The sequence below is a fragment of the Carcharodon carcharias genome, chromosome 20 (genome assembly GCF_017639515.1).
Source record: "Carcharodon carcharias isolate sCarCar2 chromosome 20, sCarCar2.pri, whole genome shotgun sequence".
NCBI lineage: Eukaryota > Metazoa > Chordata > Chondrichthyes > Lamniformes > Lamnidae > Carcharodon > Carcharodon carcharias.
Window position 1 is genome coordinate 98,532,140 of NC_054486.1, and position 23,482 is coordinate 98,555,621.

Below are 23,482 nucleotides of genomic sequence, written 5' to 3' on the forward strand. Positions count from 1 at the left end.
TCTCGAAACACCTCAGAAATGAAAAAGCGTGTGTGTCTTGCAACCTATAGAAAGGTATTTGTGAAATTACACGACTTTGAGAGGTAAGCAAATGAATAGATATCTAGTATTTTTGTTCGGTAATTGGGAATCACAAAGATAACCTTGATAGTTGTCACATCTGATTCAACAGTGGCTGAAATTTCACTGAGCCTTTTGCAATTGGTTCAGCGGTGGGTAGCGGGGAGGGTGGAACATGAAATCGGAATGAAAGTTGATTTGGTGGGAAGGTAATTGAGGCTATCAACTGGCCAATTGACAGCAATTTTATGATGCGGTCCCAGCAGTGCCCACCACTTCTGATGCCACTGTTGAGCTGCCAGCCCCCTGACTGTATAGTAGCTTCGGTGATGGGGCGCGGTGGGGGAGGGGATGGTTGGGTAGTCATTCTTATTGGGACGTCTGCCCAATAATAACCAATTAATTGATTGCCATTGACAAGATGTGACCCTGGGTCCCACAGTCTACTGAAATGGGGTCACCACCCATCTATGGACGTATCAGCAGGACCTCATCACAGTAATAAAATCCAGTTTCTGGTGATTCATTTGAATTAGTAATTAAATAATTGTTTCTAAATCTCTCATTACATGCAAGAATGCATCAAAAACACAGTTTCTAATTTACGGATGACACCAAATTTGGGGAGACACTCAATACTGAGGAGGGCTACAATGAATTACAGGAGACATAAATAAACTTGCAGAATGGGCAAATAATTGACAAATGTAGTTCAACACAGATAAATGTAAGGTAGTTCATTTTGATAGGAAGAATAGGGAGGTCACTTATTGCTTGGAAGGTGCAAGTTTATGTGGGGTAGAAGAACAAAGAGATCTCAGAATGCAAATATACCAATCAATAAAAGTTGCTCCACAGGTTAGCAAGGCCATTAAAAAAGCAAACCAAGCACTAAGCTTTATTTTTAGTATTATGACACAGCCGATGATAAGGGCTGAGCTGTTCAAATTCTAGAGGGAAACTTGAAACAACTGTCATAATCCATTTTTGCAATTTATATGTTTCGAGATGCAAGCTTTGAATTCAGTATTATTAAGACCACTGAGTCTCAAGAGGTTTTTTTTATAAAATTAAATTAAACATTTATTAATACAAGAAAAAGTGTAAACACATACATAAGTTTACAAAATTACTACTATAATAACTACAAAAATCCCCTAATTAATCTGACTGTCAGTTACACCCCCGGTAAGGCAACAGTAAAACTCAGAGATTTAGAAAGACCCCAGGCAAAGCATACTTGACCTTACAAATTCAAAATGAGGTTCCTTCCAGACACAGTTACAGGCATACAGACTGGTTAGATCTTAAATGCCTCTGCCTTACACGCACAAACTCATTTCTGTTTATACCTAGCTTTCATTTTGAATGTAGATTTCCCATTGTATTACTAGGTTTTTAACGTCATATCTTCTAACAATAACATTTTCCATCCCACTAGTTTTATTAGTAATATAAACACATTGCTTGGCATCTCCCAGCGAGGTGCAAGATTTTATTCCCAGTCTTGAATGCTTTATTCAACAAGTGCAAATGTACACTTAACCTTTTTAATTTCCTTACTGTCTCAAAACTACTATACATAAAAGCACCCAGACTAGTTGGCTTTAATCCAGTTAAGACACACACACATATAGACACAGACACCGCTAAACTCTATTTTAAAAAATAATTTCCAATAACAGTAAAGACAATCTCTTCACAACACTAGAGGGATAGGATTGTAAACTAAGGAAGTTATGCTTTACCTGTAGTAAACATTGGCTAGACCACACTTGGAGTACTGCATGCAGTTCTGATCACCTCACTATAAAAAGGATGGAGAGGGTGCAGAGAAGCTTTACATGGACAACACCAGAAATATGTGGGTATGCATATCAGGAAAGGATGAACAGACCAGGCCTCTTTTCTCTTGAACAAAGAAGGTGTTCTAATAGAGTCCTTTAAAATTATAAATATTTTTGATAGAGTAGATATAGAGAAAATGTTTCCACATGTGGGAAAGTGCATAACTAACCAAGAAATTCCATAGGGAATTCAGAAGAAACTTCTATATCCAAAGAGTGATGAGAATGTGAAACTTGCTACTACAGGGAGTGGTTGAAACAAATGGTATAGATGTATTTGAGGGAAAGCTAGCAAGGATATGAGGGAGAAGATAATAGAGAGTTAGATGACAGCTATAAATAAGGAAAGATTGGAGGAGGCTCAAATTGAAGATGAAAGCCAGCATGGACTGGCTGGGCCAAATGGCCTGTTTCTGCACAATATATATAGTCTGTATGATTTTAGTTTAAAGAAGTAATCTCAGTCGTGAAATGTTTAATCGGTTTTGATGAATGTTTTATTACTAAGCGTTTTCAATATTTTTGTAGTGCATTCTTTATTTACGGTTGTTAAGGGTGCATTTGCAGTACAAGTTTTGTGTCACTTTCTGCTTTACCTCAACCATAAATTTGTGCAGTGTAAACCTGGAGCTTAAGATGACTCGACTACGGAATTTAGTGGAATAACACTCCCACTGGAACTTTACTTCATTTTGGGATGAAGTGGGACCCAACTTTGAATTTATACTTTAATGGAATCTATGCCAGTCCCCACAATTGCTTTATACCAATGTTACAACTATTACCAGGCTAAATCAGCTGACATTGCAAGTAACAGAAATCTTACAGTATTCACAGCTAATAACCAGCTGGTAATTTATATGTGGTGTGCACTCAATGGCCTAATGTCCTCTTCAGTAAATTTGAATACAGCTGAATATATCGTTGGATTAATAGTGAAAAAGAGCCAAGATCTGAAATCAAACAAGTTTTAAAAATAATTTATTAACTTGTCTAGCTTCTTAACTAGGAGCATCAGGCATATACATGGGATACTTGTTTCATTTAAACAATGACATTTTCCTGTAAAGTTTATTAGTGTCTGAATTGCTAATGCACAAACATAGTCCCATTTGCACTACATTTTCAGCCTAGAAGGCTATTTGATTTATTGTGCCAGTTCCACATTGGAGCTACATACTGTTATCCTATTCTGCTGTTCTCATATCCTTTAATCTTTTTCAAGTGCTTATTTAATCCAGTCTTAAAAATCATGATTTATTTGGCTTCAGGAACCACTTGTGATAATGCATTACACATTTAACAAACCTTTGCTTGAAAATACCTTCTAACATCCCTCGTTCTGATTCTTGTAGTCCTAAGTAATATATTCTCCTTACCATTTCACCAAACAGTGGAAATAATCTTTCACCATTTAGGCTTTCAAAGCTTTTCAAAATTTTGAACACATTGAATGGATTTAACATTATCTTTCTCTGTTCAGCGAATAATGTCCGAGTTGCTGAATTGAGTGCAAAAGAAAAGACTAACATTCCAGTTGAACTAGTGAGGGAGTGCTGCACTGTCAGGGTTGTCATCTTTCAAACCAAGGCCCCATCTAATATCTCAATTGGACATAAAATGTTCCATTCCACCATTTTGAAGATGAGTAAGGTAGTTATCCTTATTGTCGTAGGCAATATTTATCCCACAATCAACATCAGAAAAACAAATTATCTGGTCAGTATCAGCTCACTGTTTATGGGAGTTGATTGCCAGCATATTCATTGTCGTGTTTCCTACAACAGTGACTACAATTCAAAAGTGCTTTGGGATGTCCTGTGGTCATGACAGGCTCCATATAAATGCAAATCTTTCTTTTTAATAGCTTATTTTTCTTAATGAAAAGATAAATGTGTAATTTCTGTAACTGACTTTTTTTCCTTGCAGATGAAGCTACAATAAAAACTGTAAGTAATACCGCAAATGGCTAATTGACTTTAATTACAATTTGCAAATTAGTAAACGTTTACAATTGTTGGCAATTTATTTATGCAAAGTGGAACCTATCCTTATACAGTTACAATGCTCATCTGAATAAACCATAAATGTTGCAGTTAAGGTCAGGAATAGTAGTAGAAAGTTAAATTGTTATGGTCAATAGTATGTCACACGTGATCTATAGGATATTTTTAATTTGTCAAGGATTCATTTTTGTTACTGTAAAAATTGCAACCATGATGCTTCACAATACTGGCTTGTCACCTTTCATATATGAATTCAAATTTGTCTGATGGCTGTGACAGATCTTAAGATAAGTCTTAAGATTGGGTAACATCAAATCAGTTTCAGACGATATTGAATCCATGTCACAACAACAAAGCTAATTAGGTAATATGAAGGCACAGGACAAGGTCATGTTATGTCATCCATAATGCATACAGCCAGAATTGTGTGGAATCGGGTCAGATGGTCATTTTACACCTTGCTGAATTTTGACTTAATGGAGTATAAAAGATGAAGTATAAAACAGTTATCTGTTTCCATTGAGTCATTAGGTTAAAATCAGGGTTAACTTTCTGATCTGGTACGGCTGCAGAGTGTAATCTGACAGAATATACATGTCAACTTTCCCTTCAGAATTAGATCTAGGGAAGTTTTCTTCAGGAAAAAAATGGTCATAAAACTGGTTTGTAGCATAAATTTCAGGACTTATTTCAACCATCATACTTCTGTTATTTTGATGATGGAAGCCTGTGTTTTTTAATAGTTTCAATCCAAATTCTAGCTTTTGAGATCCAACTTTAGCTTCAAAGAAGTTTAGCTGGCCCCAATCTTTAAGCAACGAACCCAAATCTGAAACCAAAAACAGAATGCAATGCTCAGACATATTTTAAGGGTAAGGCTAAAAATATTTACTGAATTGTCTGCTGAGTGTCATCTGTTTTTGTTTAAAACAGCCTCAACCGTTTGCACCTGCTCATGTTCCAAGAGTTGATGCATATCCAGGTTAGTAATGACTAATTTTTAAATTCTATTTTTCCATAAATAGTTCCACTGTGCTATAGATTTGAATTGCTGAATATTGATAATTATTAACCCACATAGAATGTCACAACTTCATCTTCTGCAGTCGTCTCCAAACTCGTGAAAAATTCCAACTTACTGCCTTTTCCTTAAATCTAAATGAATATGTAAGAATGTAATACATATGCTTCATTTAAATTTTGGAGACTGAAGGAGAGCTTCATTTACCAATAATGTTTGTAGTCATTTGTTGGATGCATACAATATAATCTTGAACTTCATCTACTTTTGTGGATAGTCAGACTTTTAATGCACAGCATTTTAACTCAATATTTTAGAATTATTCCTGAATTATGCACCCTTTGCAAAGAAATACAGTTCTAATCAACCAAAAAAGTGGGGATGTCGTGAGACACTTCCCCTTTAAGTCTTTGTTCTTTTAAGGAGCTTTGAAAACATTCTGTTATTTCCTGTATATCCAAGACCTTGTTCCAAATTTCCACGTCCATTCTTTTGCTCCTGTTTTCATCATCAGTGTTCGACTGGTTCAGCACCAGAAAAATTCTCAATTTGTTGGTTATATACTTTTTGTCTCCAATTTATTTGTTCGGTAATTTATTTATGCTTTGGAAGTTATAGTTTGTAAGTTCCCTGTTGTTTCACTTCTGAGGATGATCCTTCTGCTGAAGAACGTATATTTGTTAGTTACTGCATTAAGGATTTGGTTGAAGCATATCAGTCAAGAGTGAAAAGATACATATTCACGTTTATATATCACTTCACTTTCAGGATATCTAAAAGTGCTGTGAAGCGTCAGTACTGTTATATGGCAGTAGCATCCCATAAACAGCAATACAGAAATAAAAACAGAAAATGCTGCAAGTATTCAGCAGGTCTGGCAGCATCTAAGAAAGAGAGTTAATGGGCTGCATTTATGTGTCCCCACCAGGCGGATTTTCGGCAGGGACAGGGCACGTAAAATAGGGAGGTGCCAAACCCACCCCTGAGCTCATCCCCATAACACAAAGGGGGCAGGTGGGTGCTGAAATCGGCAGCAAGCCTGCCATATTTAAATAAATAATCAAGAGTTAATTGAGATTGTTAACAAGCCAATTTACCCCAATAATATGCTGCCCGCCATAATTGGTGTGGGCAGACAAAATGATGTGGGCAGGCCATTTAAAAGGATGGGAAGGAAGGTGGGGTACTACCTCCAGTGGGTGCCCTTTGCACATCGGGGGCAGCCCCTAAAATAACTCCCCCCCTTTCTTTCTACCCATCTGCTCTCTAAAACCCACCACACCCACCCACCCTTCCCCCCACTAAGCTGCCCAAATCTTCCCTGCCCTATACCCAAGACTTACCTTGCTCTGAGGTCCATGGGCCTTCTTCTTGGGCCTGCTTGCCGTCCCAGCAGCACCCACTAAGGCTCTCTTGGTGCAGCCAGGACTACTGGGGCTGCCGGCCAATCCAATTGGCTGGCAGTACCTGAGAGTGGGACTTCCTCTCCAGTGAGGGCCGGATATCCCACTGGAACTGGTGGTAATTCAACCACCTCAACATTTTCAACACACACTCCCAAACCCATCACACATCCACAGGGATCTGACACTTCAAGGGACAACACCACTAACTCTCACGCACACCCTAACATCTCCATCAGGGTCATATCCTCTGGAGCTCACATCCTCATCCTGTCCATTGCTCCGCTCACCACATAAACATTCCACGCAGTGCCATGCATCCTACTCACACACTCTGCATCCGTTTTCATGCAGGAGTAGCTGGCTCACAACAGCAGGGAGACGTCCCAAACCAGGGGTGGAGTGGCCCACATTAGGCCCCTCAATCACTTTGGAAGCCTATTTAGCCTGCCTGCAGCATGTTATGGCTGCATGTTGGGCTGGAGTAGAGCAAGTGGGCTCCACACCAACTTTGCTTCTGGGAGAAGCCCCTCCACAGGAGAACCTGTGGCCACAGCTGCAGCCCGCTGATCATTCTGGTTTCGGGGGTGGGGGAGGAGCTATGCATTTGAAGCTTCCTGGGCCCCTTGGCCAGCTGCCTCTAGGCATCTCCCAGGCTTTGGCCTCCGTGGAGCCTCCTGTTGGCATCCCCAATTTGCCTACAATTTTGCACCTACAAATATCCACAAATATGCAGATTGGCCATGCACTGCTGCCAGACGGGTAGCCCCTGCTGCGTCCACCACACCTCCAGCAAGATCAGCCAGAAATGGGAAATTGTCAGCTAACTGATCTGATGCCTTCCTACCTTCCTCCCAGTTCCACCATCAAAGCCACCTCCGCGAGATTGATATGATACTGCCGAATGCTTGCCTCTAGCAGGCAAATATTTTGTCAGAAAACTGAGGTAGAACTGGCAAGATCCTGGCAAAAACAGCTGAATTGCTTAAAAGATTACCTTTCCTGTGGTAAGAAACAAAAGATTATTTCATTTCGCAGTACTTTATCACAGTGAAATCCCTTCTGTTGCTGTGGTAAATGCCACAAAATAACATGGACACCTGCTGATGACATCATGCCGGTTACCCGCATAACAAAACTTAGAAAGAGGTCAGGATGCATTCATGGGATGGGCAGATGTTCCTAAAAGTTTGACCAAATTAAAAAATAATCAGCAATCATTACTAGAAGAATTGAAAAATTGATCAGTGTTTAAAGGTAACTGTATCGTCCCAGACTTGCACCAAGTGCGGTAGCGGGTGTGAAAAAAGTTGTATTACTCGCCGGCTGTAATGGCAGGTTTTTGTGCCATATTGTCCCACTCCCAGCACATCCTGCCTCATTAATAATGCATTCATTTGGATTTGCCTGCCATGCTGTGACTTCAGTGCTTTCTCGCTCTGGGCTCCATACTTAAAGCGCACCAGAGCGCAGCCTACTTCATGTCTACAGTCCAGGACTGCTCCAGGTGGCAAATGGCCCTAAAAGCAAAGAAGATGGCAGTCCAAAATTTAGTAATGCCTCTCTGGACTGCCTGCTGGATGGCCACCGCGAACTCCTGTACCCTGCTCTGGCTACAGGAGGTCAACCAGAGTCATCAATCCAGCCTGGGAGGTGGTGACAGTGGCAGTCAGCATCACCGGAGCACAGAGGAGGTCAGCTATCCAGTGCAGGAAGAGGATGAATGATCTCATCTGTTCCGCCAGGGTAAGTCAACCACCTCATCGCTCTCAACACACTCCCAAACCCATCACACATCCACAGGGATCTCACACTTCAAGGGACAACACATCTAACTCTCACACACCTTCACATCTCCATCAGGCTTATATGCTCTGGAGCTCATGTCCTCATCCCATCCATGGCTCCGCTCACCACACAAACATTCCACGCAGTGCCATGCTTCCTGCTCACACTCTCTGCATCTGTTTTCATGCAGGAGTAGCTGGCTCATAATAGCAGGTAGAGGTCCCAAACCGGGTGGGGGGTGGGGGGGTGGAGTGGCCCACATTAGGCCCCTCAATCACATGAGGAGCGTGCAATCATGATGACTGGTGAGGACTTGGACCATACCTGTGGCGCCGGTGAGTTCGGTAGCGAACACCCACGTGAAGATCCTGCACCATATCATCCTTCTCTCAGCGTAACTGGGTGCTCTTTCTCTCCTACTTTTGACTCTGCTGCCATGCACTAATTACCTCTACTTTGGTTCACAGGGAGCTCTGCCAAGCGATGGGTGCCCTCAGCCAGTCAGTAGTCCCTTAGCTCTATCCAGGTCCTCACCTCTAGCCAATAGGACATTTCCTCCATTGAATAGCTGGAAGTAAGCAGCCTGGAAGACACCAACAGGAAGAGCAAGGAGAAAGGGACCGCAGAAGACAACACTAGCCTGCTTCCAGAGTGTACAGGCAGCAATCCAGCTACTTCAACATGTCTGAGGTCCAGTGCCACAGGAAGCTCTGCCTCAAGGGACACCATGACATCAATATGCCAGATTATTAAGCCGGAGGTCGCCTCCAGCTGTGTGGGTGGGCACCCAATGCCAATGACTCTGAAGGTCACAATAACCCTCAATTTTTTGCATCCGGATATTTCCAGGTGTCAGTGGGGGATCTGTGAGGAGTGTCCCAGTCAGTTGTCCACAGTTGCATGAAGCTCATCACTGATGCTCTGTTCACACAGGTCCTCACATTCATTCACTTCCGGATGGACCAAGCCAGCCAGGCTGAGCAATCCAGAGGATTTGGAGCTATTGCTGGGTTCCTCTGCATCCAGGGTGCTACAGGCTGCACTCATGTGGTCGTCAAGGCGCCAGCAGGTCAGCTGGGTACCTTTGTGAATAGAAAGGGTTACCACGTCATGAACGTGCAGATCGTATGCGACCATAAGACCCTGATTCTGCAATAATATAACAAAATAAATGCAAAATACTGTGGATGCTGGAAATTGGAAATAAAAACAGAAAATGTTGGAAAATTCAGCAGGTCTGGCAGCATCTGTGGAGAGAGAAACAGAGTTAATGTTTCAAGTCCATATGACTCTCCTTCAGAGCTAAAGAGAAGTAGAAATATAATGGATTTTATACTGTTTAAGAGGGGATGGAGCAAAATAGAATGTCAGGGATAGGTGGGAGCTAAGGTGAAATTTGACAAAGATGTCCTGGACACAGGACAAAGGGAGTGTTAATGGTAGTGTTAAAGACTCTATACCTGGGCCGCTCCCTCTGGCCTCTTACCTGCTCTTGATCTTTTCATTGAGAACTGTCAGCGTGACATCAGCTGTCTTAATTTCTCTGCTGCTCTCACCCACTCTAACCTGTCCCCTTCTGAATTTGCTGCACTCTGTTCTCTCAGGTCTAACCCTGACTTTGTTATCAAACCTGTCAACAAGGGTGGCGCTGCACACTCTGATGTAATGACCTCTACTTCGCAGAGGCTGACTGCCAACTGACACACTTCTTCCTACCTCCCCCTGGGTCATGACCCCGCCACTGAACATCAAGTGATTGTTTCCAGGACAGTCACTGACCTCATCTCCTCTGGAGATCTTCCATTCACAGCTTCCAACCTTATAGGGCTGAATTTCCCCCCAATCGGAGGCGAAGTTGAAGGGCGGGTGCACACAGGCGCACTTCTGATTGGCGCCCCCAATTGGGGGTGTGGTGCCATTTTACGTGGGTGGGCCACTTAAGGCCTGTCCAGCGTGACATCCGCACAGAAGCGCTGTGCGCTTCCTGTGCGGGCAGGGGGGAATCCCAAAATCGAGAGTGCACTCTTTTGCGCATGTGCACAAAAGAGCACACTCATCTCCCTGAGGCTAGGTGCAGTCTCAGATCGGCTCAAAATATAAAAAACCTAAAAATAGAAATTTAAACTTTGCCTAAATTCCCCTAATGTGACAATGTCATGTGAGTTGGGACATGTCTGTAATTTTCACAAAAACTTTATTAAAATTTTTAAAAACCTACATGAAACCTCATCCTGCCTGTGGATGAGGTTTCATGCTTTTTCCATTTTAGCCGGGGCTCCAGGCCTGCCCGCCAATCTTAAGGTTGGACGGGCAGGTCCTTTAATTACTTAATTGACTCTGTCAATGGCCTCAATTGACCATTGACAGGTCAGCGGGCACGCAGCTGATTTTGCTGCACCCCCACCTTCCTGAAAATTTAAATGGGACACGGTGACATCAGGCGTTCCCCCTGACATCACCGCGCGTCATTTTACGCGCCAGTGAGCGGGCCCCGCCCCCGCTTGCTGAAGCGTAAAATCCTGTCCTTGGTCTCCCAACCTCGGACAGCCCGTTTCTACCTCCTTCCCAAAATCCACAATCAGGACTGTCCTGGTAGACCCATCATGTCAGCCTGTTCCTGCCCCACGGAACTCATTTCTTCCTATCTTAACACCATTTTCTCCCCTTGTCCAGTCTCTTCCCACCTGCATTCACAATTCCTCTGATGCTTTACTTTTGATCAACAGTTTCCAGTTTCCTGGTCCTAACTGGCTCCTCTTCACTGTGGATGTCCAGTCCCTCTACACCTTCGTCCCCCACCAGGGCAGTTTGAGGGCTCCCTGTTTCTTCCTTGAACAGAGGCCCGAACAATCCCCATCCACCACCACTCTCTTCCGCCTGGCTGAACTTGTTCTCTCACTGAACAACTTCTCCGTTAACTTGTCTCATTTCCTCCAAATAAAAGGTGTGGCTGTGGGTACCCATATGGGCCCCAATTATGCCTGTCTCTTTGTAGTATGTGGATCATTCCTTGTTCCAGTCCTACTCAGGCCCCCTCGCAACTCTTTTTCCAGTACACCGGTGACTGTGTCAGTGCTGCCTCATGCTCTCATCTGCACCTAGAAACATTTATTGATTTTTGCTTCAATTTTCCACCCCTCACCTTCACCTGGTCCATCTCCAGCACTTCCCTTCCCTTTCTTGACCTCTCTGTCTCCATTTCTGGTGATAGACTGCCTACCAATATTCATTACAAGCCCACCGACTCTCACAGCTACCTCAACTACAACTCCTCATACTCTACTCCCTGTAAGGATTGCATCCCATTCTGCCAGTTCATCAGCCTCCATCGCATCTGTTCCGATGGTGCTACCTTCAAAATGGCGCTTCTGACATTTCTTCCTTTTTCCTTAACCAAGGGCCCCCTGACCCGATTGTGGTAGGCAGGGCCCCCAACCGTGTCCAACCCATCTCTCGAACTCCTGCCCTCACCCCTTCCCCTCCCTTCCAGAACCATGATAGGGTCGCCCTTTTCCTCACTTTTCACCCCACCAGCCTCCACATAAAAGGATCATTCTCCACCATTTCCACCAACTCCAGCATGATACCACAACCAAACACATGTTCCCCTCACCCCCCACCCCCTCACCGTCAGCATTCCGTAGGATCCATTCCCTCTGGAACACCCTGGCCCACTCGTCCATCACCCCCAACTCCTCAACCCCTTCCCATGGCACCTTCCCATGCAATCGCAGAAGGTGCAACACCTGCCCCTTTACCTTCTCTCTCCTCGCCATCCAAGACCACAAACATTCCTTTCAGGTGAAGCAGCACTTCACTTGCACCTCCTTCAACTTGGTCCACTGTATTCGCTGCTCCCAATGCTTCTCTATATTGGGGAGACTAAACGCAGACTGGGTGACCGCTTTGTGAAACACCTTCGCTCAGTCCACAAGTATGACCAGAGCTTCCTGTCGCTTGCCATTTCAACTCACCATCTTGTTCTCATACCCACATGTCCGTCCAGTTCCAGTGAAGCCCAACTCAAACTGGAAGAACAGCATCTCATCTCCCTGTTAGGCGCTTAACAGCCTTCCGGACTTAACACTGAGTTCAACAGCTTCAAACCATGAACTCTCTCCTACATCTTTAACCCTTTTATAATCCATTTTTAAAAAAATCTTGTGATTTTTAAAAACATTTTTTCCCCAATTCCGCCCCACCCCCACCCCCACCAACACTCCTCTCCGCCCACAGGGCCATCTGTCACTTGTTATGCTTTTCTTTGACAGAGTACCGACCCTTGTTCTGCTGTTAACACATTCTGCTATCTTTATGCCACCATCAGCACCTTCTTTAATCTTAACACTACCATTAACAGTCCCTTTGTCCTGTGTCCATGACCTCTTTGTCAAATTTCACCTGAACTACCACCTATCCCTGACCTTTTATTTTTCTCCATCTGCTCCACCTCCTCTTAAACAGTATAAGATCCATTACATTTCTACTTCTCTTTAGCTCTGAAGAAGTCATATGGACTTGAAACATTAATTCTGTTTCTCTGTCCACAGATGCTGCCAGACCTGCTGAGTTTTTCCAGCATTTTCTGTTTTAATCCCAGATTCTGCAAGTCTGTGCAAGGTAACCTGGCAGTTCCCATGATGCATACATCCTGCAACATTCCCAGGTGCCAAGGCTGCACTTGGCTCTAGCTTGGCCAGATGGTAGGTTGCTGGGTGACAAAGGTTAACACTTGAAAAGGTGGCCTATGACACCACTCCGGCACCCAAGGGCAAAGGCTAAGAGGACCATTGGGCTGCTGATGAGACTCTGTTGCCTGGACCGATCAGAGGGTGCACTGCAATATCCTCCAGAGTGCATGTTGTTTATTGTCATTGTCTACTGTGCTCTGCACAATCTGGCACTGACAAGGGGGGACCCACTGGAGGATGAGGATAATGAGGCAGCTCCACAGGACTCTGAGGAAGACTGTACTCATGACTTTGATGAGGAGCCTGGGCAGGCACAGAGTGAGGACGTGGAGGCAGACTTAAGAAACCTTCAGGGTGTCAGGAAATCCAGGAAGGCCTTGATTCAATGCACCTTCAGCTAGTTGGGCTGCTTTGTCCTGGATGGTGTCAAGCTTCTTGAGTGTTGTTTGAGCTGCTCTCATCCAGGCAAGTGAAGAGTATTTCATCACATTCCTGACTTGTGCCTTGTAGATGGTGGACAGGCTTTGGGCAGTCAGGAGGTGAGTTACTCACCGCACAATTCCTAGCCTCTGACCTGCTCTTGTGGCCACAGTATTTACATAGCTAGTTCAGTTCAGTTTCTGGTCAATGGTTACCCCCAGGATGTTGATGTGGGGGGATTCAGTGATGGTAATGCCATTGAATGTCAAGGGGCGATGGTTAGATTTTCTCTTGTTCGAGATGGTCATTGCTTGGCATTTGTGTGGCACAAATGTTACTTGCCACATGTCAGCCCAAGCCTGGATATTGTCCAGGCCTTGCTGCATTTAGACATGGACTGCTTCAGTATCTGAGGAGTCATGTATAGTGCTGAACATTGTGTAATCATCAGCAAACATCCCCACTTCTAACCTTATGATGGAAGGAAGGTCATTAATGAAGCAGCTGAAAATGGTTGGGCTTAGGACAATACCCTGTGGAACTCCTGCAGTGGTGTCCTGGAACTATGTTTGACCTCCAATAACCACAACCATCTTCCTTTGTGCTAGTTATGACTCCGATCAGCGGAAAGTTTTCCCTCTGATCACATTGACTCCAGTTTTGCTAAGGCGACTTGATGTCTGGCCAAATCGTTTGGTCAAATCATTCAGTCAAATGTTGCTTTGATGTCAAGGGCAGTCACTCTCACCTTACCCTGGAGTTCACTGATGAAATGAAAGAATGTCATCTGTGATAACCCCATCTTGTGCTTACCGTGGCTTAAACTTAAGCTTGCAAGTGCTACGTCTTGATGCCTGCCCCTTGCTGGCAGTGACGTTGGAGGCAGATTGCTGACTACGCTGTCATGTCGGCTATGCTGACCTTGGCGGTCGTCCTCTGGCCAGCAGCACCTGAGCAGCCGTGGAGGAGCTGCTGCCCTCATCCAGAGCGCCATGTGAGGAGCCCACAGAGATGTCAGGCAGCTTGTCTGCAGCATGAGGCTCATCTGGACCTCCCTGCTCACCATTGATGGACAGGTACCTAGCAGAGAGGCTCTGTACCTCATCCATCTATCCTGAAGTCACTTCTGGTGTGTGGGCGTGCAGGTCCAAGTGCGACCCTGGGAATCCCTGATTCTGTTCCTGAGCTGCCTCTCCATAAGAGTCGCCACTCTCTCATTTGAGGAGCCTGTGCGCTCAGGGCTCAGGGTCAACGCAGTGCTTAAGCTCCTCATGGACCCCTCCACGACAAAGACCATGTCACACAGACCCTCAGGGATCTCTGCCAGATCTTCCCGCATATCCTGCTGGACAGCCAGCATCTGCCGCCTGATGGACGACTCCAAAGGCTCATCATCTGCCTCATACTCATCTTTGTCCTGGTCTCCAGCAGGCCTCCAACAGCTGGCGTCCTGGGCAATCTGCCTCCACCCGGTCCTCATGTGAGTGTGCCACGTCCTCCCCACAGCGCACTAGCATCTGAGCTGATGAACTACAGCCCACCGACGTATTTGTATCTGAGCTGGTGCCTGGTAGCGAGAGAGAGATTGTGACATGGGTGGATCCATGTGTGGCTCCCCGTCCGTGTCAACTGAGGGTCCTTGATGTCCCAGGTGCCTCTGGAGGATGGCATATTTGAGGGACGAAGACAATATGTCAGCCACATCAATCATCACATATTGAATGTGCATGCTCGGCGACCTGGTGAGGCTATGCTCAGCAGCATCATGGTGGCATCGTCATTGTTGGATCACCGGGGACAATTGCTTAGAAGTTATCTTTCGAGATGATAGGAACCTACATTGTTTGTAGTCTCCGCCTTCCCACATCTGTCCAGTGGACTCTTACCTTTCTCCAACACGCCTGCCTATCCGCAACCTAATGACCTTGCTGCATGCTCGCACTTGAGCTCTAGGGCGTTCATTTCACATCTGCTCAGGATGAGCAGGTTGGCCGCCCTACCACCCATTCTTGTGCGCTCAGTGGCACTATGGCTTTTTTTCTCCTGTACGGATCCATTCATTAGTCCACCCTCTACTTGCAACACCATACCAGGCTCGTCCCTCGGAAGCAGGTTGAAGTGTCCGTCATATCTGCACACCTGACCCTTACATGCACCCAGGGCTACCGGCCTGATCTCCCAGCCTTAGCAGGTACAGATACATGTGCCTCCTGTTACTCTGAATCTTACGCCCCTGAGTGCCATGAAGGATGCACCCTTCAAGACTTATCCACACAGTAGCATGCCAAATTGGTACTCATCCTTACTGAGTGCAATAGAACATTAAACCTTTCCTGGCACTGAATCCAAGTGCAGCTGACCTGGGCTGCCACCTCTACCCAGGCCACCTTTGTTTGGCAGGGTGGCCATCTCTTGCCATCCTGCAACATCAGGATGACCTGCCTGGCACTCACTGCTTCCATGAGAGTGCACAGGCACTTGTTTGAAAAGCGGTGGGGGCAGAGCACCCGCCTGCATTGCCCTCCCAGCTGACATGTCGAGCGGGTGCTGATGTCATAACTATAGCTTATATTTGGACAGCTTCCTGTGCCTCCTCTGCAACTCCTGGCAGCCTTCTGGGTGCTGCCTCAGCCAATTTAAAACCTTCCACTGGGCCCCCATTGGACCAGGGCCCGCCACGCTCCCATCCCTGCCAGCAGCGCTTCTCCAATGTGGGGACACGTTTCACACTGGCCGGCCCTTAATTCGCCAGCCAATGTGCAATTGCATTATTTTGATATTCACGGGCGCAAGCGAAAATCGCGGTCACTTCCAGTCCCACTGGCCTTGCACTAAATTCAGGCAAGTGTTTCTGAAGTTCTCTCTCTCTTCTTTTCCTAACTTGTCAGCAGAACTTGCAGCCATTTTGAAACTTTCTCCTGGAACTAAACATCTTCAACTTTCTATTTCTCTTTTGTTTTTAAAAACTTTCACGAAGCCTACTATTTTGTCTGTGCTTTTAGTCAACTCACCTAATTTTTCTACCATACTATTTGTCTTTCTTCTCTAAGGATTTTTGGATTGAAGTTATGTTAATGGTGCTATACAAACTTAATTGTTTTTTCCAAAAGAATGGAACCGGTTAGTATATGAACTGACAGTTATTTTCTTTCCTTACAGTGGAAGTAGTAGTGAAGACAAGTCCACCTACATTGGTGCATGTTGTTCCTGAATCTACAGCTAGACAGGTGGCTTCAGTATTTGCAACAGAAATTTCAGGTAAGATGTACATGCGAATTAGGAGCAGGAGTAGTCCACTCAGGCCCTCAAGACCTAATTGTACAGAATACATTTTGGACATACTTTTGTCATAAACACATTTACAGTCATGTAAAATGGCAAAAGTATCAATGGATTATGAATGGCAGATTAATGTCTTGAACTAAAAATAATTTATAAATTGAGAATTTTCATGTGAAGCAATACATTTTCATGAAGTTGTTTGAGAAACTCCAAAAAAATGGCACGGGAAGCATTTCTTTCGTGCATTTAAAAAAAACATACTAGTTGTAGCAACTTGGCAACATGTTTTGAAAATCATCCGCCGCTACACATTAAATTCAAAATAATGAGTCAGTCTTTAACAATAATGTGAAAATACAGATATAACTGCACGCAAAACAACCTATAGTCCCGTCCTATCGGCGCGGGTGCCCTATTGCATGTCAGCCTGTATTTAGAGATGAGAATTCTCAACTTCACTTACTGCTGGTGGCTGGAGTGAAGCTTGAACCCATAGCCTTCTGACTCAGAGGTGGGAGCATCATCTCTGAGCCCTTTAAACGATATTTAATCAGTGCATGTAAACAAACAAAGTGTGGTGGTAGGTGGTGAGCTATAAGCACAAATGGCCCTGTGGGAATATGATGTAGTGGCAATAACAGAAACATAGCTTAAAAATGTTGAGGATTGGGTGCTTAATATTCATGGATACAAAGGGCAAAATTTTTCACCCCATAGGCAGGCATGCACCCGAGCAGAACGGGAGTGAAATAGTGCGCGATGACGTCGGCCAAGTGTCCCGACGTCATTGCGCACTCTTGCAATCTTTCGGTTGGCAGGCGCACACGAGAGGCAGCAACGCACCTGCCGACAATTAATAGGCCTATTAAGGCCCTTAAGCAATTAATTAAGTTACATCGATTAATTAAGTTGCATTTTTCAGTGCCCACTCAACCATTTGGTTGGCAGAAGGACGATTAGGCTAGGCTGCCTTTACGTTTTTCACAAAACCTCACAGGCAGGATGACGATTCCAGCGGTTACTGAAGAAACAGTAAAATCTTTTTAACATCCTATTTTACATGTCCCCATTCATGTGACTTAGATATATTTGTAAAAAGTTTATTTTTGTCTTTAAAATTCTTCAGCTCCCTGAGGCAGCTCTGTGCCTTCGGAGAGCTTTCCAAGCGCGCTCTCCCACACGTGTGCACACTTCAAATAATGAGAGAAATAGAAGAGCAAATCTTGCAAGGAAATCACAAAGATGTGCTGGAACTGTAGTGGTCATATTGGAGGACTTTAATTACCCATAAAAATTGATTGGGGCAACATTAGAGTAAAGAGAATGGTGAGGGGGAGTGGAATTTCCAAAATGTGTTCAGGCGAACTTCTTTGACCAATATGTTCTCAGCCCAACTAGGAAGGAGGCATTACTGGATCTGGGAAATGATGTGGGCCAAGTGGACCAAGTGTCTGTGGGAGAACACTTGGGTAAGAGTGATCATCGTATCATAAGGCTTACATTGGTAACAGAAAAGACCAAGGACCATTCTAAAGTAAATCTTATAAATTGGAAGGGAGTTAAGTTCAATTGGATGATAGAATATCCAGCCAGGGTAAAATGGCACCAAAGTTTGACAGCAAAAACATTGTAACAAAACAATAGGTCATCTTTAAGGAAGAGATGTTTCAAGTACAGGTTTGGTACATTCCAACAAGTGGGAAAGACAGGGGAACCAAAGCCAGGGAGCTTTGGATGACGAGGGAGATAATGAATATGATGAAACAAAAAAATAATTTTTGATGTATGGCAGGTCAATTCTTCAAGCAAGCAACAGGCTGAATACAATAATTCAGAAGGGGAAGTGAAGAGGAAAATAAGACTGGCAAAGAGAGACTATGAGAATAGAATGTCAGTAAACATAAAAGTCTACTCAAAAATCTTCTACAAGCATGCAAATATTAAGTGGGTAATAAGAAGCAGGCTGGTACCTTTTAGAGGCAAAGAAGATGATATAAGCTTAGAGACCCAAGGCAAGGCCAGATTATTTAATGATACTTTGTATTGATGTTTACGAAGGAAGAGAATACTGACAAATTATTGGAAGAAGGGGCGATGATAAAGGTACTCGCTGGGTTGGAAATTGATGACAGGGTGGACTGGAAACAATGTAAATGGTTAGAGTAGATAAGTCACCTGATCTGGATGGTTTGCATTCCAGGAACATGAGGTTGGAGATAATGGGAGGACTTGCCATAATCTTCCATCTTCCCCAGATGTAGGGGAGATACTAGATGGTTAGAAAGTGGCAAATATGAATTCCTTATTCAAGAAAGGATGTATGGACAGTCCTAGCAAATACAGGCTGGTTATTTAATATCAATGGTGTAAGGTTTTGGAAACAAGCATTTAGAGAGGTTCGAGTTAATTGAAGAGAGCAAGAATAAATTTGTAAAAGGAAGTTTGTGTTTTGGCTTATCTGATTGAAATTTTTGATCAAGTAAGATAGAAGGTTGATGAAGGAGATGTAGTGGATACTGTTATATGGATTTTAAGAAGTATTTGACAAATTGAAATAAAAGGATGGTTAACAAAACTGAGATTAACGAAATTAACAAAATTGACAGTCATTGTTAATTTGGATAAAAACTTTTGCTTAAGGACTGAAAACAGCAAGTTGTAAATGGTTATTTTTAAGACTGGAGGACGGCAGGCTGTGGTGTTCGACAAGACTCAGTGCTAAGACAACTGCTTTTTTGATTGATATATATATATATATCTTATATACATTTATATATCTGTACATACAAATGATTTGGATATTGGAACATAGAATAAAATTTCAAAATTTGCCGAGGATACCAAACTTGGAAGTGTGACAAACAATGGGGATGATGCCAATTGATTATAACAGGGCGTACATAGGCTGGCAGAAGGAACAGAGAAGTGGCAGATGGAGTTTAATACAGAGAAGTGTGAGGCGCTGCATTTTGGCAGAAGGAATAGGGAGAGGCAATATATACTTAATAGCACAGCTCTAAAAAGTGTGCAGGGATAGAGGGACCTTGGGGTTTATATGCACAGATTTTTGAAGGTAGCAAGACCCATTGAGAGAGAAGTTAGCAAAGCATATGGGATCTTGGGCTTCATACATAGAGGTTGAGTACAAAAGCGGAGAAGTTATGCTCAACATTTATAAAGCTCTGATTAGGCCACAATTTGAGTATTGCATCCAATTCTGTTCACTGCATTTTAGGAAGGGTGTGAAGGTCCAGGGTGCAGAGGATATTTATCAAAATGCTTCCAGGGATGAGGGAATTTCGAGGTTCAGTTGGAGAAGCTGAGCCTGCTCTTGGATCAAAGGAGATTGAGGGGAGGTTTGATAGAGGTCTACAAGATGACAACAGGCTTAGATAAAGTAGACAAAGAAAAGCTGTTTCCATTAGCTGATGGTGAAGGACTAGGGGACACAGATTTAAGGTTTTGGCCAAGAGATACAGTTGTGATCTGAGGAAGAATTTTTTTACGTAGTGAGTGCTAACCGCCTGGAGCTCACTGCCGACAAGGATGGTAAAAGTGGAGACGATTAATAATTTTGCAAGGAAATTGCATAGGCAGTTGAGGGGAAACAAACTTTCAGAGTTACAAGGATAAACAGGGCAATGGGACTGACTGGATTGTTCTACAGAGCATGGACTCAATGGACTGAATGGCGTCCTTCTGCGCCATGACGACTTAAGGACTTTAAATAATTATATAATTAGTGTAGAGAACTACATCACTCACAGAACAAGGTTCAAGGTGTTAGCTATGGGTCAGTGGTAGCACTCTCATCTCTGAGTCAGAAGGTCATGGGTTGAAGCTCCACTTCAGATGCTTGAGCACATAATCAAGTCTGAATTTCAGTGCCGTACTGAGGGAACCTGCATTGTTGGACGGAGTGCCCTTTGGATGAGATGCTAAACCACTGTCTGCCCTCTCAAGTGAGGATAGAAGATCCCAAAGCACAGTTCAAAGAAGAGCAGTGTTATTCTTCCTAGTGCCCTCGCCAATGTTTTTCCCTCAACCAACAGCAATAAAACAGATTATCTGTCATTATCACATTGGCGCCTGTGGGACCTTACTGTGCAAAAAATAGACTGCCATGTTTTCTACATTACAACTCTGACTACACTTAGATTCTTGAGAGCTTGATATCGTAGCTATTATTGAAAAATGACTTAAAGAAGGGCTGCAATAACAGTTCAACAGTCCTGGTCACAGGGTTTTCAGACTGGATAGAGAGTGGGATAACAATGAAGAAGAGGTTGCAATACTCGTTAAAGAAACAAACACAGCTCTGAGGAGGAATGATATGCTAGAATGAGCATCAAATGAGGCCATGAACTGAGTGACTGCTCTTGACATCAAGGCAGAATTCGACCAAGTGTGGCATCAAGGAGTCCTAGCAAAATTGAAGCCAATGGGAATCAGAGGGAAAACTCTCCACTGATTGGAATCATACCTAAGACAAAGGAAGATGGTTTTGGTTGCTTAAAGGCCAATCATCTCAGTCCCAGGACATTAATGCAGGACTTCCTCAAGTTAGTGTCCTAGGTCCAACCATCTTCAGCTGCTTCATCAACGACCTTCTCACCCCTTAAGGTCAGAAGTGGGGATATTCACTGGTGACTGCACAACATTCGGTATCATTTTCAACTCCTCAGATACTGAAGCAGTCCATACCTGCATGCAGCAAGACCTAGACAACATTCAAACTAAATTGGACCAGCTTTATAAATACTGTTCCACAAGAGCATGTCAGAGGCTGGAATTCTGCAGCAAGTAAAGTCTCCCTAAAGTCTGTCCACCATCTGCAAGGCACAAGTCATAAGTGTGATGGAATACTCTGTATTTGCCTGGATGAGTGCAGCTCCCAACAACACTCAAGAAGTTCAACACCGTCCAAGACACAGCACTGTCGCTGGATTAAAATCCTGGAACTCCCTTCTGAACAGCATTGTGGGTGTACCTGCACCAAATGGACTGCAGAAATTCAAGAAGATGGCTCAGCACCACCTTCTTAAGGACAATTAGGGATAGGCAACAAATATTGGCATTTCCAGCAACACACTTCTTTTATTCTTTCATGAGATGTGGGCATCACTTGCACTTTCCTAATTGCCCTTGAACTGAGTGGCTTGCCGAACCATTTCAAAGGGCAGTTAAGAGTCTGGAGTCACATGTAAGCCAGACCAGGTAAGGATGACAAATTCCCTTCCCTAAAGAACATTAGTGAACCAGATGAGTTTTTACAATAATCATGGTCGCCAATACTGAGACTAGCTTTATGTTCCAGATTTTTATTCACTGCAATTCCACTAGCTGCCATAGTGGTATTTGAACCCTGTCCCCAGAGTATTAAATTGGGCCTCTGGATTACTAGCCCAGTGACATTACCACTATGCCACCATCTCCCCTTTATTTCTGTGAAAGAATAGTAAAAACAGAAAAAGGGGAAATCACCCTGCTGTGAGTATACTACAGATTTCAAACAGTCCGAGAGAAATAGATGAACAATTTTTTAGGCAAAAAATAAAAGCAAAATACTGCAGATGCTGGAAATCTGAAACAAAAACAAAAATAAAAATAGCTGGAAAAATTCAGCAGGTCTGACAGCATCTGCGGAGAGGAATACAATTAACATTTCGAGTCTGCAAGACTTGGTCAGAACTAAGAAAAAATAGAAATAAGGTGAAATATAAGCTTTTTGAGGGGTGTGGGACAGGTAGAGCTGGATAGAGGGCCAATGATAGATGGAGGCAAAGAAGAGATTGCCTAAGATGTCATAAACAAAAAGACAAAGGGGTGTTGATGGTGGTGATATTAGCTAAGAAATGTGCTAATGGTGACATTAAGGGTAGAAAGCAGGACGAGCAAGTGACAGATGGCCCTAGTGGGGGTGGGGTTGGGGGAAGGGATTGAAATAGGCTAAAAGGTGGAGAACTTTAGGCAAGTTGCTGAGAAGATCAGAAACAAAGGGCAGAATTTACTCCATCACATCATGGGGGGATACATGGTGACCAGACCCACTTAATCACAGGAGAAGCCCCACATCAGTCTCTTGGTGGTGGGAAAAGCTAACTGTGATTAAGTCAGAAGGGGGGAGGGCCAGACAAGGCAAACTCACCTGCTCGGGGTGGGATGTCAATTAGACTCTTTAATGATATAATTGATGGCAATTACCTTTGAGCCCAGTGGAACTTAGTGGTGGCTTAGGGTTTAATTGGGATTCGCATGGCTTTCCCGTGCTTCTAGAGGTCGCCTAGCAAACCCCTTGTCAGGCAATCTGATATTGGGAAGTGGGGAGCTGCTGAAAGCCACTCTCCTGCCCTTGCCTCTGACGCCTAACCCCCCCACCCTCCCCTCCCCCCCCCCCCAATTCCCCCTCCCCCTCCTCCTGTGACCCCCATCCCACCCTCACTCAACAGGGCCCAGAAATCTAGCAATAATCCTTGGTGAAATCCCTGCGGCAATACTGGTAACATCCACTACTCCCGCTGGTGCTGCTGGCAATGGAGAGCTGCTGGCCTCTGATTGGCTGGCAGCTCTTGGTGAGCAGGATTTCTGCTGCCGGTCCTAAATCACAGAAATGGCCTGACACTGGCCAGTTATGTGCCTGAGAGGCACTTAATTCACCCATGGAAGTGACGTGGGTTTCCCACCGGTTTTCCAACTGTTGGACAGGACCTGCGTTGGGAACATTCCATCCAACAGGGCAGTAGTAATAGGGGATTTCAGATATCCTCATATTAATTAACATAGATTCAGTTTAAAATTTACAGAGGGCACAGAATTCTTAAAATGCATTGAGGAGAACTTTTTTAGCCAGTAACTAGCAAGTCTTGGAAGCGAAGGGGCAGTTCTGGACTTTGTTTTAGGAAATGAATCTGGGCAGGTGGAAAATCATGAAAGCCGCTATATAAATACACATTCTTTCATTTTT

At 44.0% G+C, this 23,482-nt stretch overlaps 1 protein-coding gene across 1 annotated transcript in view; it reads left to right on the forward strand.

Moving 5' to 3' along the window:
- LOC121292264 (latent-transforming growth factor beta-binding protein 2-like) overlaps positions 1-23,482 on the forward strand; it is a 658,547-nt gene that overhangs the window by 350,479 nt on the left and 284,586 nt on the right. Inside the window, exons 13-15 of the mRNA XM_041214068.1 lie at positions 3,837-3,856; positions 4,847-4,895; positions 16,396-16,494. Of these exons, the coding sequence (XP_041070002.1) occupies positions 3,837-3,856; positions 4,847-4,895; positions 16,396-16,494 (168 nt within the window). The remainder of the gene's footprint in view (positions 1-3,836; positions 3,857-4,846; positions 4,896-16,395; positions 16,495-23,482) is intronic.